Source organism: Strigops habroptila, chromosome 8, assembly GCF_004027225.2.
Source record: "Strigops habroptila isolate Jane chromosome 8, bStrHab1.2.pri, whole genome shotgun sequence".
Lineage (NCBI taxonomy): Eukaryota > Metazoa > Chordata > Aves > Psittaciformes > Psittacidae > Strigops > Strigops habroptila.
This window is the reverse complement of record NC_044284.2, coordinates 24,362,160-24,378,629: the sequence shown is the minus strand read 5'-3', so window position 1 is coordinate 24,378,629 and position 16,470 is coordinate 24,362,160. Positions and strand designations below refer to the sequence as shown.

General features: G+C 42.7%; 2 protein-coding genes across 8 annotated transcripts in view; one reads left to right on the top strand and one right to left on the bottom strand.

Annotated features, from left to right (window-relative positions):
• RNF13 (ring finger protein 13) overlaps positions 1-6,363 on the bottom strand; it is a 40,795-nt gene extending 34,432 nt beyond the window's left edge. The window contains exon 1 of one of the 3 annotated variants that reach the window (XM_030495604.1): positions 6,261-6,363. The gene's annotated coding sequence lies outside the window, so the exon portion shown is untranslated. Of the gene's footprint in view, positions 1-1,497; positions 1,938-6,064 lie in introns of those variants that run through there. The other 2 variants (XM_030495607.1, XM_030495605.1) reach the window with 2 other exon arrangements.
• COMMD2 (COMM domain containing 2) lies at positions 6,364-15,911 on the top strand. 5 transcript variants are annotated; one of them, XM_030495612.2, is made up of 6 exons: positions 6,364-6,461; positions 7,505-7,800; positions 7,951-8,028; positions 8,442-8,524; positions 9,823-9,996; positions 10,499-15,911. In XM_030495612.2, the coding sequence occupies exons 2-6, from the start codon at positions 7,734-7,736 to the stop codon at positions 10,694-10,696; spliced, it is 600 nt and encodes a 199-aa protein (XP_030351472.1). In that variant the 5' UTR covers positions 6,364-6,461; positions 7,505-7,733; the 3' UTR covers positions 10,697-15,911. The 5 variants fall into 5 exon arrangements, with proteins under 5 accessions (XP_030351472.1, XP_030351469.1, XP_030351470.1 ...); XM_030495609.1 differs by lacking the exon at positions 6,364-6,461 and adding an exon at positions 6,590-6,822; XM_030495610.1 differs by lacking the exon at positions 6,364-6,461 and adding an exon at positions 6,600-6,765.
• The last annotated feature ends 559 nt before the right edge of the window (positions 15,912-16,470 follow it).

Below are 16,470 nucleotides of genomic sequence, written 5' to 3'. Positions count from 1 at the left end.
AAAGCTTGTAACCTCCATGGGAATGCATGCATAAAACAAAAATTGTAATAGTACAACTTCAAAGAGCTTTAAGAAACACATATCAATGACAGCTGTATACAGGAATGAACATTTACATGTATTAATTCACATGGTATTAATAATCTTTAGACATTGTTAATTTTAATGTTGCCTTCTAGCATAAATCCAAATCAGCAAAATTTCATGTACCTGGAATAACTGTACTAAAAGCATTTATTCTAAATACACACTTGCAAAACCAGTGTGATACCAACAGGCAAGAAATACAAACTAGTTCTACCAACTTCGGTGAAATGCACATATGTACATATGTGACTTACGGGCTGGACAGCAGATTTAGTCTCCTGTGAACTATGTGCATTTCTAAGACCTTTTAAAAAAGAGTACAAGTACTCTGTAAAGTATGCTTGCATGCATTTCACAAGCTCATGATATTAAAAGGAAGTTAATTCTGCTTTGTTAATAAATTTTCATTAAAAACAGCAGCAAAAAGCAACAGCTTGTGTCTGGAAATAGGCATATTTTCTAACAGAAACTGTTCTTTAAAACTGCTGATTTATCATTAATCAAGGAAAAAAAGTGAGGAGAGGGGTTAGGAGGAAGCAAACCAAACATTTTCATATTTGTCCTTTGCCACACAAAGATTTTTTATGTATTAAAAACATATACAAAGGGCCTGACTGCCTTGTATGAGCAATGAATGATACCTGCACCCCTAATGAAGTCACTGAGACTATCATGTTTCCCTCGAAAAAAAAAAAATCAACCCAAACTCCCCCAAAACCCCAAACAGCCACCAGCAAAACCCCCACACAACCACCACCCAAAACAAACATTTGAATGAACAGATTTTGTTCTGTAATCTCTCATATCAAAAATTGACCAATTTTACGATCGCGTGTATCTTAAAATCACAAAATTTGGCCCATCAAATACAACACAAGTGTTAAAGACACAGTGTTTAGATTTTGAACATTTCAATTATTTTCAGCAAAGACAAATGCTAACACAAGACATTAATCCACAGCTTAGAAACTCAGTATTCTTTGAAACGGGTTACAGATTACTTTCCACTTGTCTCTTCCAAATAACTATTTTTCTGGCACCAAAGAGAGTCCCCAGTCTAGATGACAAACATGATTCAGGTTGAAATGTCATTTCCATGACTGACAAAGGCTGCTCCTTAGGACCACAGACTTTACTATAAGTCTGTGAAGAACCAACTTCCTCCACAATTATAGGGCCCTCAAATTTATGCTCTCACAATCCAGAAACATAAGAACAACATGGTGCTAATCTGCAACATTTACTAAATATCACATTTAACGTAGTAAGAAATGGTGTCTCTGCAAAGCTCTCATTTAAAATGCTGAATACCATTAAATGCCCATAAGCATTTAACTTCATGTGGGTCTAGCGGCTGGTAATAGAAATAAGAGGCAATTATTACAGAAACAACAGGTAATACACACTCACACGAAGGTTAGGATTCTACTAGCTAAACTGCAAAATCAAGCATCCAAAAACTTGGGTTGCGCAAGGCAGAGGAAGAAATCTCAGCCTTCTACATAATGACTGATGTCTTTTAGTGCATGTCACTCATGCACTGAATGAAGCAAGGTTCTGTAGGGGAAAAACACGAGAACATAATTTATTAAACTGTATAGCCATTTCTACACAAAAGGGCAAATGGATAAACTGAAGTTGTGCAAGTACCCATAAAAGGAGCACTTCCCAGTTTCAGAGTCCTTGAATTTCCACACAAACTGTACCTTTTAATACTTCCCCCACGACTTACAAGTTTCCTAATGTTTTTAAAGGGGGTTAAATTCCTGTAATAGATACTTCCCACAGCCTGCAGTAATGAAGGGGTTTGAGATTTAGGCTTAACTTGTGCTGTTGAGAAATGCAACCTGAACCAGAAAGACATGTGCAAGAATCCTGGCCAGATGCCCATCTATCTTCTCCCCATCTCTCAGGCACTACATGTTGAGGCTTCTGCCCTATATGATGTTCCCAAAATACAGGATGGATTACTGCCATGTCTCTCTGCCCCGCCCCTAAAAGAATTAAACCAGTGTTTGTTTTCTGTACCTCTCTATTGACTCTCCTCTTTCACTTTCTTTTCCCCCGAAGTCACATTCTATTAACTTCATTTTATTAAAACAGAACTCAGTATCAATGTACAATTTCAAAGTGCTAGAACATGTTCTGCATCAATACTCTAAGTCACAAAAATAGACTTAATCTATACGAGCCTACCTGTAAGCATAACAACATTGGAGATGTTTTCTGAATTTGCATTTTAAAAGAACACATTTTAGCTACATAATAACCTAGATCATTTAATAGCAGCACTTCCATCTACAGAACTTCAGAGACAACAACTATGGTTTATTTCTGTGTGCCATGCTCTTATGATCTGACACTAGTACGCAGGTTCATTGGGACAGTTACAAGCACACAAGCTTAGAGAGGAAAGATCCAGTGGGATTCTTCATTACAACCCACCTGGACAACAGGTGAGTCTGCTGGACAAAGTCTTAAAAAGGAATGACAGAGAACAAGTTTATTCCCAACAAAACTACTCACGAAGTGAGGTAATACATTTTAGTGCTTTAACAAATACCTTTATGTTTTTCTTTGAAGATGACTGTTTTAACAACAAAAACTCCTTAGAACAAAGAATAGTAATGGAGAATTACCCCAACACAGCCTCCTACCACAGCCTCTAACTTGAGAAACAATAAGAAACAAGTGTGCAGCCTGATCACCATTAATTCCCAGAAAACATCTGGCATCAGGAATAGCCCCATGAGAACAATGGTAGTCACTGTTTATGAGAGCAGCCAGGAGGAACCTCCTCCTCAGCTCTCACTTCCAAATGCCTTTCACCGCGAAAACACAACCCGCTGATGAAGATCAGGACCTCCGTTCTCCACTGACAAGTTACATATGACAATTTCTTTTTGCACTGTTGCTACAGTCATAATCCAGTCTTAAGACAGACAACGATTAGCGGTCTATAGAGGAACTCCAGATTCCTCTTTGGCGTAGCTATAGCATGATCACGCGCAGGCTATCTCTTAAGAACACAGAGGTACAAAATACCTTATGCCCCTTATAAAAACTCACATCTAAATGTGATTGAGCTAAAAAAAATCCAACATTCAAACCTCCGACATATTCAACAACAACCATGATCCAGTGCACCACCTACTTCGGAGTATGAAACAAGCAACAACTAAGTACTACCTTCAGCATGAAATCTAGCCACTTGCCATGCTGAATTTAGAAGAATTTCTTGGTCCACAGATGAACACCTAAGCCTCTGCAGTGATTTTTATAATCTTGCAGTGAAGAATTACTTGAAATGACATAAAATTAAAATAGTGGCAAACAAACCAGCAGCAAATACAGTGGATCCAATATTGCTATAATAGTTAAAATAATTCAGGTACAAGTTTTAAAATTGATGGTACGTGATTAATATTGTTATCAGAACATCCAGATCTCCTCTAACTTCTTTTATTGGAGAAATTAGAAGTACTTCTAATTAGACTCAATTAGGTCGTTCAAGTTGCTTGTATGATTGTTAAAAACCTCAAAATTGAGGCTTCTTATTTAAATGGTTCTACATGGATTTCTTTTGACTGTAGATATTTCATTGTGAAAATTGTAACTTTGTTGACTTAACTGAGGAATCACAGCCAAGACTACTATGTTTTCTTTCAGGACTACTACATTTTCTTTCACAATCAAGAAATACCTAAGAACTCCTGTCTTACTGTCCTATTCTTTGGGGGGGGGAGGGGTTAAGCAAAAAGCATTGTCCCATGATCAGAGATCCTCAACATTAATTAGAACAAACACTGGTCAGTTAAATTTGATGTAAACTGACACTAACGTGAAGATAATTAAAGTTCACCATTACTAATGGGAAGAAACAGCTAGTATTTTCAAAAATACTAGTTCTCATGTTTACGACTTGGCCATTCAGATATGTGACACTCTGCAAAACTTTCAACTAGTTAGTGGAACAGAAGCTACAGTCACAGGAACCTGTAATGAATTGTGAAATTCATGAATTTTTATTTCTTAATTAAGATTTACCAGTTTCTCTCATCAGCCTGGCCTAAAAAAGAGGATATCAGTGAAACTGAAAGGATAAAGAACAATCATTCAAAAAATAACCACTTCTACCATGACAGAAGTAGCAATACACTTGAAGCTATCACAGTATTTTAACCAAGACAGTAAATTCAGCACGTACCTTACAAGACAGAGAAAGCATTAAAATAGTATTGAGCAAGGTCAGAAAAATACCAGAACTAGAGTTGTCCTTGTTAACAAAATGCATGCACAGTGCAGTCTTCTCTGTCAGAGTTACATACAGATTCTTCTGGGCCTGAGAACTATTGCCTCAAATGCAAGCAAAAAAAAAAAAAAAACACCAACAAAAAAACCCCCTTACAATTCCTGAAATTCCGTGGGTCATTTGTAGGCTACACTCTTAACTGAACAAGGCAGCTTAGAGCACACAGAAATACAGGTTTATGTAATTAAAGACTATAAAGTAAACCACACAAAGGAAGTTAAACTTTACTCTGCATTAATCTTCAGCACTTTACACCTGATTTTCCAGTGTAAGTTCTCCTTAAGTAACTCTGAGCATTTTGACAATCGTTTTTCCTCCCACACTACATTCTAGAACTCACAAGCCTGAGCAGCTACACCGCTCCCTCACAGGACTGAACAGAATCACCAGGTCAGAACTGAGGAGAGGAGAATGTGGGGTGTGCTGTATCACAGCACATCTACAAGCAGCAAGACAACCATGAAGTAAACACGCTGACTTGGAATATACTAGACAAGGTATTGTCCATGAAGATAAGGCAGCAGTAGTACTGTTGTTTGTACAACAGATAACATGTTCCTGATTACACTTTCAAAGGAAGGGGAGAGCAAAATGTCCCTTCTCCGCAGAAGATAAGGATGGCTGGATAAGCTCAACACAAGAACAGACAACACATAACAGATACATCTATCTGCTGTACTGGACACTAAGAATGCCTTGCTTACCTCTTAATTCATTAACGGTATTGTTTGCATTAATAGGTCTTGTGAAACACACAGGGTTTTTAACACCAATGCACTGACTCTCAGACCAGAATAGACAACTTCAGTGGAAAATATTCTCTTGGATACAGTCCCTGCATCCTGCCAAAAATACTAGTTTCACACTTGCCAATGTGAACAAGACTTAGGAGCATGTTTAAGATAGATGTCATAAAGAAATTACATGGCTTGGGACACAGATAAGAATCTTCAGAGCTTTCGGCAACTATCCACAAACCAAGCTCCACAAAGTACATGGAAGCTTCTGAAAATTTGATGTGTATCTCTCCATCAGCTCAAAAAGTATTTCATAGCAGAAGACAACACAAAGCAACTCCTCATCTGAGTGGTTATGCTCATACTACAATTCTCAAGAGAACAGCTCTTTCCCCTCCCATTAGTGAAAAAACTTCGCCTATCTATAAATTTCTACTTTAGTGCTGAACAGGATTACAATACTTATAACAATCCCGAAAATCACAGGACCACACAGAAACCTCGTCCTGACGCAAACTCAGTGACAACATTCTTAATCTCCATCCACAGAAATGAACATCCGCCTATCCACAGAACTGAAAACTAACGCACACAGAGCAACTTCCGTGTTCAGATCTGGTAAGATGCACGAGCTATTCCTCTCAACCAGTTTCCATCTTCATACAAGCAACTGGGTTGTCAGCCAGCGAGGCTCCACGCTGACCACTCTCTTCCAAGCACAACCAGTCTCGCAGCGCACAGCCAGCCCGAGGGGAACCACGCACCAGGCGGGGCCGTAACATGTTAGAGCAAGGCTTCAAACTCTACCCAGTCTGGAAGCGACGCCCGGAGAGCGTTTCAGCTCCTTCCTTCCCGCCCTCCCTCCTGCCGACGCGGACCTCCGCGCAGCCTATGGTGAGGGCCTGCGGGAAGGGGCAACCAGGCTCACCGCGACGAGGCCCGCCGTGGTTCCGCACGGGCCGCCGGCCCCGCCTCGCTGCTCCAAGGGTGGAGGCAAATAAGCGCTGCGCAATGGAGTGTCAGAGCCGGTAACTCCTTAACCGCCACGAAGCCAGGGCGCCCAACAGCAGGGAAAGGTCCCGACGAGACCCGTCGACCACGCCCCCCGCCGCAGCGGCCCTCACCTGCGGGCCCGGCACAGGGCCCGGCGCGGGGAGCCGAGAGCCGCGCCTAAGCCGACTCCATGGCGCCCTCCGTCCGCTCCGCGGCCACAGCGGAAGTCCCGCCCACCGCCGCGCAATAAGAGGCGTCGGCCGGGGGGCAGGCCATTGCTCGCCCGGGCTGCCACTCAACCTCTGGCGAGTGACGCGGGGCGGGCTTAGCAGGTGAGTGGCGGTGCTGGGCTCCGCAGCCGGCCCCGCCCGCGAGGGGGGGTAGAGGGGGATTCCTGTGCCGCGTCGCCAGGGGCCGCACCTGCGGCTGGGCAGGGAGAGGGGCGGGGCCACGCCGGGCCGGTCGTGGTGGAGACTTGCGGCGGCCGCCTCACGTTTAGCTGCACCATGCGCGGTCGCCTGCTGGTCCTCCTCGGTCACTCGTGCTGTCAGCAGCAGCGGAACTCGGGGAAGGCGAGCGCTGTGGCTGCTGTCATGGCTGTCCCCTCGAGCGTGGCGGAATCGTGGCTTGGCCGAGGTTCGTCGCCCTCGAGCTCTCAGCTGGCGTGAGGGACGGCGGAACAGTCCCGCCGAAGTACGTGGGGATCGGGTGCCTGAGAGTAACGTGGCGGCCCGGCACCACCCTGCCTCTATCTCAGCGCGGAGCCCGCCGGTCTTGTGGCATGGCGGGGAGGTGGGTCGGTGTGCACCCGGTGAGGGAAGGGCGTCAACAAACTGCCACATCGAACTTCAGCCCTGTGCGGGAGACAGGGTGGTTTTCCCCCTCCTCTAACTTCAGCCCCACTCTGTATTAAAAAAAATTCGAACCAGAAAAAGTACCCTGGAGAAATGTTACACTCAACACAAAAAGTAATAGGATAGGCGGAGAGAGTGGGGGAAAGAAGGTAGCGAGGTGAGGGTCGTATAGCATGTATTACCTGCTGGCTCATTTTATGTTTCCAGACTTTGGCTTTGTGTAATGCTTTTTCTTTGCCAGCGTACAGTCTGTTTCTCTGCACTATCCTATTGATGCTCTTATAGCACAAAGGAAACAAGCTGCCATTGAGGCAATCATCAGGATTCCCAGAGAAGTTCACTCACTGCATGTATAGATATTCAGGTTTGGAGGGTTTTTTTCCCCTCCTTTTTTTCATGCATGTTATCTCTACTGTTTTATTTCTCTTTTACTTTTTCCCACCATTTTTATACTTGCTTTTCAAGCATAAGATTTGTATTCCTTTTTCTCACTTCCAAACTTACTTTCTAATCACCTTTAGTTTCTGATTTCTGGGAAGCGAAGGACACAAGGAATTGAGATCCGCTACGTCACTTCAGCGCAGCTTTGCAGGACGGAGAACGGTGTTACGACGGCAGCAAACGCTGGTGGTCATCGCATCGTCCCCGCTGCCTCCCGCCTCCTCCCAGGAGGGGCCTCCCCACCCTGCACGGCCCCGCGCAGGCGCGTACCGGCGCAGAGCCGTGCCCCTTCCTCCGCGGGCCGCGGCGATGCTGCTGGTGCTGTCGGAGGCGCAGAGGGCAGACCTGGGCTACCTGGCGCGGGCGGGTGCCGCAGGTTCGGCACCGCGACGGGCACTATGGGGGGCGGGGGGCTTGGGGGCTGCGGCCCGGCCCGCCCCGCCCCAGCTCGGCCGGCGGCGGGGAGGGCCCAGCATGGGCGTGGGCCGCGGCGGGGCTGCAGCGGAGTCGTTTCCTTTCGTTTCAGCTGTCGGCGAGCTGGGGCGCCTGGCGGTGGAGCTGCTGCGGCGCGGCGCGGCGCCGCGGGCCTGCGAGGCTGCCGCCAGTAAGGCACGGGTAGTGACGGGGAGAGCCGGGCTGAACGGGACCCGAGGGGTAGGGGGGAGAGGGAGGGCTGGGCTGAACCCAGTGTAGGGTCGTGTCACGGGCTGTCGGGTCGGCCCGGCCGCGGCAAAACCTGCCCGGCGAGCCCGGCGTCGGGCGGGAGCGGGCGGGTTCCTTACCGAGCCGTGAGAAGCGGTTTGAGCTTCTCCTGGGAGTTTTGGGTTGTTTGGGGGGGGGGTCGAACTGGCTGTTTCCCCCTTTTACATTAGTATTTGAGGGGTGTGCAACCTTCTCGGGTTTTTTGCTTTTTCTATGTATGTCTTGCAAGTTGGCTTGGGATGAATTTGCAGTTTTTGCATTGGTGCTCTGGCAGCTTAATGAGGAAGTAAAAGGTTCTTTATGCTTTCTTTAAAGGAAAACTTAACATCGACGTTGACACCATTCAGCATGGAGTAGAAGGACTGACATATCTTCTCACTGAAAGCTCCAAACTTATGGTGAGGATCTCTTTGTTCTCACATTCAGGGATACAGCAAGAGGTGTCATCTAAACATGTACAGCTCTGAAAATACCAATGAATAGAGAAAATCTAGTTCACAATTCTGATGGCATGTGTTCATTTCAAGAACAGGTATCTCTTACTGAAACTCTGCATCTGTGTGGATGACTGGAATTCGTATTCCATGTCTGAAGCTAAGACTTGACACTGCTTTAATAATGTATAGTGAGAACATGCAGTAATTTAGTCGGTATAGAGAAGTATACTTCAGGATTAAGTGCTCTCTAAATAACAAAACTTGAGTGAAGGTGTTTTTATTGTTGTTCAGCTGCTGCACAGGATGTGTGCTGTTCTAACTGCCTGATAAGCATCCTTACGTTTAGCTGATGTGGTGGGTTTAAGAGCTTTTCCAGCGCCTGCCCATCAGAAGTTTGGGTGGGTGTAAGCAGGTATTAATAATATAATTAGTGTTTCCATTGGGAGGACTTTTTACTTTTGATACAGTAGGATATTTGAACAATGATGTCATGGAGAAGACATAGAGAGACAAGGAATTCCAAATAAAACTCAGGCAAGCATTGTGAAGAGAAGTGGGGGAGGGATTGCAATACTGCAGAATCTTCCCTATAGGGAGGTAGGGTGACTTGAATAACAGATAAATACAGGGTACTGTGGTGGAATATAGCTGGTCACAGAATGTGTTTATGAATGGACGTGCTGTAAAGGCATGATGCTTGCTGTTGAATATGTAACTGCTGCCACAGGGGTGAACCACGTGTCTCCCTTCAGCACAAAGGCTGAAGCTGAGGGAATCAGCTTCTTGGGGCTTTGTTGAGTTACTGTAACATGGGTCTTGAAGTTGTACCTGGTGCTTGCTTACATCTGCCAATGTTCAGGTCATTTTAGAGTATATGAGTATCAGTATTGTGTTCACATACTGTTGATAAATTGATGATAAAAGGATGTACTTCCTTGTGACAAAGCTCAGATGCTTTGTTGTGTTGCATTTTGTTCTCTGATATGAAGGCTTAAATATGAGGGTGTTGAATGTTTTTATAAAAACCTGATCTAAAACTGTTCCTGAAGCTGATATAAACCAGCAGTAATATATCAACACGTGTAAATCACTTGACCTGGATGATTTGTTTTGTCCTGGGTGTAGATCTGTCCTCATATGTTTGTGCAGGAGAACAACTTCACCATAGCATATGTAATGTTTACTTAGTTTTGTTTTTTTTCTCAACAAATAATGATTATTGCGCAGTTCTGTATTAAGGCCTAAATTGTTACTTCTAGATTTCTGAGACAGACTTCCAAGAGTCCATCCATGTTCTGGGATTCTCAGATGAACTGAACAAGTTGCTGCTCCAGCTGTACCTTGATAACAGGAAAGAGATCAGAAGTGTTCTGGGTGAGCTGGCACCAAAGCTTCCCAGCTACCACAACCTTGAGTGGAGACTGGATGTGCAGGTAACTGCTGTTGTCAGTGTTCAGCATTTTATTTTACATGTTTCTAACACCATAACAACTACTAAACAATTTGTATTGTTTCAAAGAAACAGAGGCAGCAGGTTTTCATGTGTTTAAAACTGACATAATTTTGTGATTGCACCAGAGATAGCTAGTTATGAGGTGATAAGGATATGTAATGATGAAATATATTTATTGCTTTACAAAAACTGATTTCATAGCTCCATTGGTGTGTTAAAAATAATTGCATATACTAAAAATATTCAATCTCAAATTATCACCTGATTTTCAGAAATATTATGAACACATTGATTCAAGTGGATTAGTATTGCCTAATGAGAAAACTGAGTAATAGATTGTGTGTATCTTTCATGTGGGTGAAAAGGATTTTTAAGCAGTCCTCTGAGCAGGTCCTGCAAACCAGTTGTGAGTTGTAAATGTGAAAGCTGATAACCCTCATTTGTTTATCTCCCTGTTGTTTCGTCTGAACCCCGCCATGCAGCTTGCAAGCAGGAGTTTGAGACAACAGATCAAGCCTGCTGTGACTATAAAGCTACACCTTAATGAGAACGACGATCAGACCGCCCACGTGTTGCAAACGGACCCTTCCACCCTCCTGCACCTAATCCAGCAGCTGGAGCAGGCGCTGGGGGAAATGAAAACGAACCATTGCAGGAGAATAGTGCGCAACATGAAATAGGAATGATGAGTGGTCACCATCTTACTAAGCAGTTTGTGAAACGACTGAAAACAGTGTTCACGGATAGATTCTGAAGAAAAATAAACATCTGGATCAGATGAAATGCTCTCCTGTGCCAGGATCTTAAGCCAGTAATTATAGGCTAAATGTCCTCTGGGTGCTAACCTGACACACCTGCCTGATAGGAGATAGGTAATTGGTTTTGCTTTACTTGCAAATGTAGAAATGCAGTGCGCTATGCTGAGCATTTCTTTAGCTCTAAATTAGTATTGTTCCACTTGAAGAGCTCTCCTACATTAAGTAGAGCTGTCCCAATATTATATGAAGCTGCACATTTATTTGAACATTTATCAAGTAGCTTTTTCCCTTGGTTTTGCTTCTGTTTTGAAATTAATAAAATAAAAAACCACAAAACTATACTGGTGGGAATGGTCCTTAACCTCTTCCATCTAGAATGGTTCCTCCATCTAGACCCATGTACATGCAGGAGTCTATGTGGGACTACTGCCCTCTTCCTGCAGAGGATTCAGTCAATTTGGAGGCTGGACATTACACTGCTTTTCTACCCTTCTATGTAAGTATGACCAGGGTAACCCACTCTAACACAGCCAGCTGTAACCCCTGCTAGGCAGCCTCAGGCTTTTTGCAGGGAGCAGTTGCCACAGACAATCCCATGTCCTAGCCATGAGCTAGCATACTGGTTAGAGGTAAAAGGTGACCTGAGAAATGGCAGAAGCAAAACTGCAGGCTGGGAGGCAGGTTAATAGTGCTAACTTCTGCTGAAGCTGATCTTGTGTCATGACGCAACCATTTTATTCCCCCTGCTTGGGTAGTGTGCTCACAAAGGAAAGACTAGCCAAGTATTGCAATGTAAATTATGCTTTTCCATTTTAAAGAAAGAAGTCTTAACAAAGGTTATGTCAAAAATAATTTTTCAGTTGTAATCTAACGCAAATGTTTGTAGCTTCTGGGACTAAGGTTAAATATTTTTCCTAATGTTTTACTGTCACTAGTGAGGGTGCATCATAAAGCCCTTGAAGTATATTGGAGAGGACAGATGGGCAAGAGAGAACTGTAACACATGGATCTTGGCAATAGCTCTGTGTGTTTACTGTCTGTCGTGGCAACACCACAGATTTCTGCATTGACTGGGTCCTTATAGTCCCAAATGCATTGTTTTCTTGTTGGTTTGAATGTTTGGACCTCTGAGAGCTACGGTTCAAAGGAAACCTGCCTGGCAGAAGTGCTTTAATCAGTAACATTCACTTAAAGAGGTCAGTTTCCTGGAATGGGGAGTTGCTTGTTCTGTAATTGTTTTGTGTGATTGTGTGAACAAACTTCATTTCCTCTCCTATATGCAAGTCAGTAACGGGTTTCATTTACTATTCATATGTGGTGACTTTTTTCATTGAGTCACAGAATTCAGGAACCTGCTTAGTAAGGTTCCATGGGATAAAGCCCTAGAGAGCAGGGCAGCCGAAGACTCCTGGTTGATATTCAAGGATCTCTTGCTACAAGGTCAGGAGTGTTGCGACCCGACCAGAAGGAAGTGCGGCAGGAGGGCCAGGACACCTCCATGGATGGATAAGGAGCTGCTGAGGAAACTTAAGAGGGGAAAAAAGAAGCTTGTAAGAGGTGGAAGCGAGGACAGGCAGCCTGGGAAGAATACAGGGATACTGTCCAGGAATCTAGGGACCAGGTTAGGAAAGCTAAGGCCCAGTTAGAATTAAATCTGGCCAGGGACGTGAAAGATAACAGGGAAGGCTTCTACAGGTACGTAGCAAATAAAAGACAAGACTAGGGACAATGTGGGCCCTCTCCAGAAGCTACGGGGAGAACTGGCTACCCTGGATTTGGAGAAGGCTGAGGTTCTTAATGACTTCTGTGCCTCAGTGAGCGTGGTGAGGCACTGGAATGGGTTGCCCAAGGAAGTTGTGAATGCTCCACCCCTAGCGGTGTTCAAGGCCAGCTTGGACAGAGCCTTGGGCAACATGGTTTAGTGTGACGTGTCCCTGCCCATGGCAGGGGGATTGGAACTAGATGATCTTAAGGTCCTTTCCAACCCTAACTGTTCTATGATTCTAATTTTCTTCACATGTAGTTATGTGGTAGTTAAAAGTAATCAAGTGTTACTACTTGGGATTTCTGATTAGTACTTCTCTCTCCCCCCATCCCCGTAATTGGTGTACATTTTCAGGTGAAATACAGAACAGCTTATATGTAGGCCAGGTTTTTATTCCAGCTTCTCACTGTAGCCGTAGTCTAGGATTCATAGCAGCAAAATAGAAGTTTTGGATACCAGTCCTAGAAGCTTTTTGTGTCTCATCTTGCCTACTGCCCTATGGATCTGTCTCTTAAACTTTAAAAAGAAAAGTAGCTGCTGTGGAGCTGGTTGGCATCATGGTAAATGCTGGCAATTTGCGTATGTGTCATGTCCTGAAGCATGTGCTAGAAGAGAACAGGAGGGCTTCCGTTGGTGACCATGAGTAAAAGGGATTTGGGGAATACAGAATGTTGTTGGAAAGGCTGCATATTCCATTTTCTTGCAGCATATTTCGATAGTGCAGAAGTAAAAACTGCAACACTGAATGACCTTGTTTCCTCTAAGAAAAAGTTACCTGAATTGAAGACAGTCAAGATTAAACTTTGAAGCTGGTGAAATTTAGAGAAACTCAAACTCTGGCAGTGATCCACAGACTCGAGAAGAAAAGTAAGGAGAAAGGTCCTTTACACCAAGCATGTCGTTTTTGAATTGTAACTTCCAGCTTGTTTTGGGGTGAAGCACTGAGCCTGGCGAAGCAGCTTCTCAGCACATAGGGATTTTAGCTTAATTACTGGAAAGGTGGGTTTGCCTTCATGTGTGGTTGGAACGGGTCTTTCTACAGCTGTGCAAATTCCCCTGCCTCTTGTCACAGCACACATGGCAGCTACTGAGGGCTTTGCAGATGCAACAGCAGAAGTACCAATGTGCAGACAGAGCAGAATGGTATCTAGAACATGAGGGTTGGTGTGAATGCACAGCAAATGGTGCGTGCTGCTGCTGCCATCATACTGGTTTGAGTTACCAGTGTTGGTAACAGTACAGTTACTGTACTGCTGCCTTTTCATAGGGCAATTGAAGCTGGGGGCTGATAAAACATCTGCTTCAAGTAACCCACAGGTAATGGTAAAATAAGAATTCTCTTATGGATCTGGATTCTTCATTTTTAGTGTAAACTCTGTCCAAAATTAAAGGTGACACATAAAGCTGTATTTAATGTAACTTGCTTCCTCTCATGAATTTGAAATTGCTTCATAGAAACCCTTGAAGAAGACATGGAGAGTAAGAAGCATTGTTCACAAGATATTAAGAAAATACGTAACATTGCTACTTTTAACCCATTTTATTTTTTTGTAGGCTTTTTAAAATTTGCTCTGGTATCTAGCCACTAAAAGCAAAGTTAATTCTGAGTCCAGTTCTCTACTATTTTTTTGCAAGTCTGGAAGGACTCATTGTTGATTGTACAACAAAATAAAAAATGTGACTTTCAACTTACCTCTTAAAGTTCAGTAACCTTTTTTCCAAAGTGACTAATCAAAGTCAATCTGTGGGCAATGCAACATTTTAACCTTGAAGCAATTAACAAATATCAAGTTCTGAGTGTATTACATTACTACTTCATCTATAACATCTTTTGAATATGGAGTGTAATATTTTGCCCTTGATGTAGAACTTTTGACAGTTTTGTTTCAAGTCAGATTTAACGTTGTTTTGCAGAGCTGCCCCTCCTGTGGGTGTCAGTAAGGTCTGGGTTTACCAAGAGAGCAACTTGTGAGTAGCTCCCTGGCACCTTTTTCATGGAGCACTAAATTCAGGTGAACATCATGCCAGTGCAGAGTCTAAGCACACAGAACAACTAAACAGCTAACTAGTTTGAGTACAAACTGGATTATTTTCACAAAAGCAAAGTTAGGCTCAGCCTTAGCTATACATCTCAGATTTGTATCCCAGTTTATTTTTCCAGGTTTAAACAGCAGGGGGCAGAAAGTTTGTTTTTTATAGTCTACAGAGGAGAAGTTTCGCTATATAATCATTTCAGTGTTTGTCTTCCAGTAAGAATTGTTTGTCTCAAGATTTAGCTTGGGATGTATTTCACTTTATATTTTCTGAATTCATGATCAATTTTAAACTGAAGACAGCAGAACTTTCAGTTTTCAACAACTGTAAAACATTCTTTCTTGATCTGCTAATGAATTTGTTAAGCCACTTAGCTAAGAACATAATCCCAATTCTTAAAGCTCAGGATAACATAATTTGTTTAATGTTGAAATACGTTTGTATTCTTTTAAGCACTGAGTAAACTCAAGATGCAATGCTTTTCTTCCTCCTGCTCTGGTTTTTAATCCTTTGAATGAACTCATATAATCATTGTCCATTTTGTAAAATCTATTGTTTAAGCCTCTGATCCAAGTTTGAATCAGTTCCTCATCTCTGAAATGTATTTAGGCTCTCCTGTAAGCTTTATTTTCTTGCACTTGTATTTGTCCCTGACACACTTTCTTACGAGTTTTTAATGTACTGGACTAAGTGTTTTTTCACCTGGCTAATTAATTAGATGTTCCTTGAATTAAATGTGGAAAACTGTTTTCATCTAAACAGCGGTGGAGTTAATTTAGATCTACACATGCATAAATAAAATCAGTACCTGAACTTTGCATTAGGCCTACAATTCTCATTTAACAGAAAACCCACTGAATTAAGATTTTGTCTTAACACTGTGTTTTGAATTTAACAGTAAATGTGTTACTGGTTTAAATTTAGTGCTGTTTAGGAAATGTGTCCATTTATAGAGTCAAAGGTATGAATGATGAGTTTGTTTTAGTCCCAGTTTTTGTAAGAATGCCTGTTTCCTATGCTGTGACTTTGTAAGATGAACAATAGATGGTGCGTAGGAAAGGAAGTCCCAAGGTTAGGAATAACCTGGCAAAACTCCATGAATAAAGCTCTGCTGGTCCTTACTGCTCTAAACAAAGGGAAGGAAGTCTCCTCTCACTCTGTGCTTGACTTTGTGCTCAGGGTCAGGTATATTACAGCACAATCTTTTTTTTTTTAAATATTCTTGCTGATTTTATTTTCAAGTATAAGTTGTGGCAGTTTTATTACTGCAGTTTTATCACTGCAGTTTTATCTTGAAATTTCACTCATCCATCAGATTATTTGTATCCATAGCAAATATGATTATTTCATTTAGGGTTCCGGATTTTTATTTGTTTGAAATATGGCAGGTTTTAAAGGCTACCAGTAGTTCTATGGCAGATAAAGTAGTGAGCAGAGTGCTTTTATGTACATAAAAGTGCAGCTTTTACTGTGACTGTGTAATAAATTTTAGAATACATTTTAGGAATTACCATGATCATCAGCTTTACAACTTGTTTCTTCTAGATTCTTTATGAAAACTTATTCTAACTACATAAGGAAAGGCAATCCTTCACTCCATCTGTCAAAATAACAAAGTTTGTAACAGGGACACCACTCTAAATAGTTGCATTCTGATTGGCCCAAAATGTAGGTAATATTCAGGCTAAGATGCAAACCGTAGTGACCAAATAAGCTGCAAAACACATTAAGTACGTTGTTTACCATCATTAAGTATGTAAGAACCTCGTACTGATCTTACTCTTTTCCCTATCTATTGCTCTGTCAAAGTGTGTGTGGGGGTTATTTTGGTTTGGGTTTTGGGGGTTTTTTTGGGGGGGTGGGTGCTGGGTTTGTTTTGGGGTTTTTTTCCTTCTAA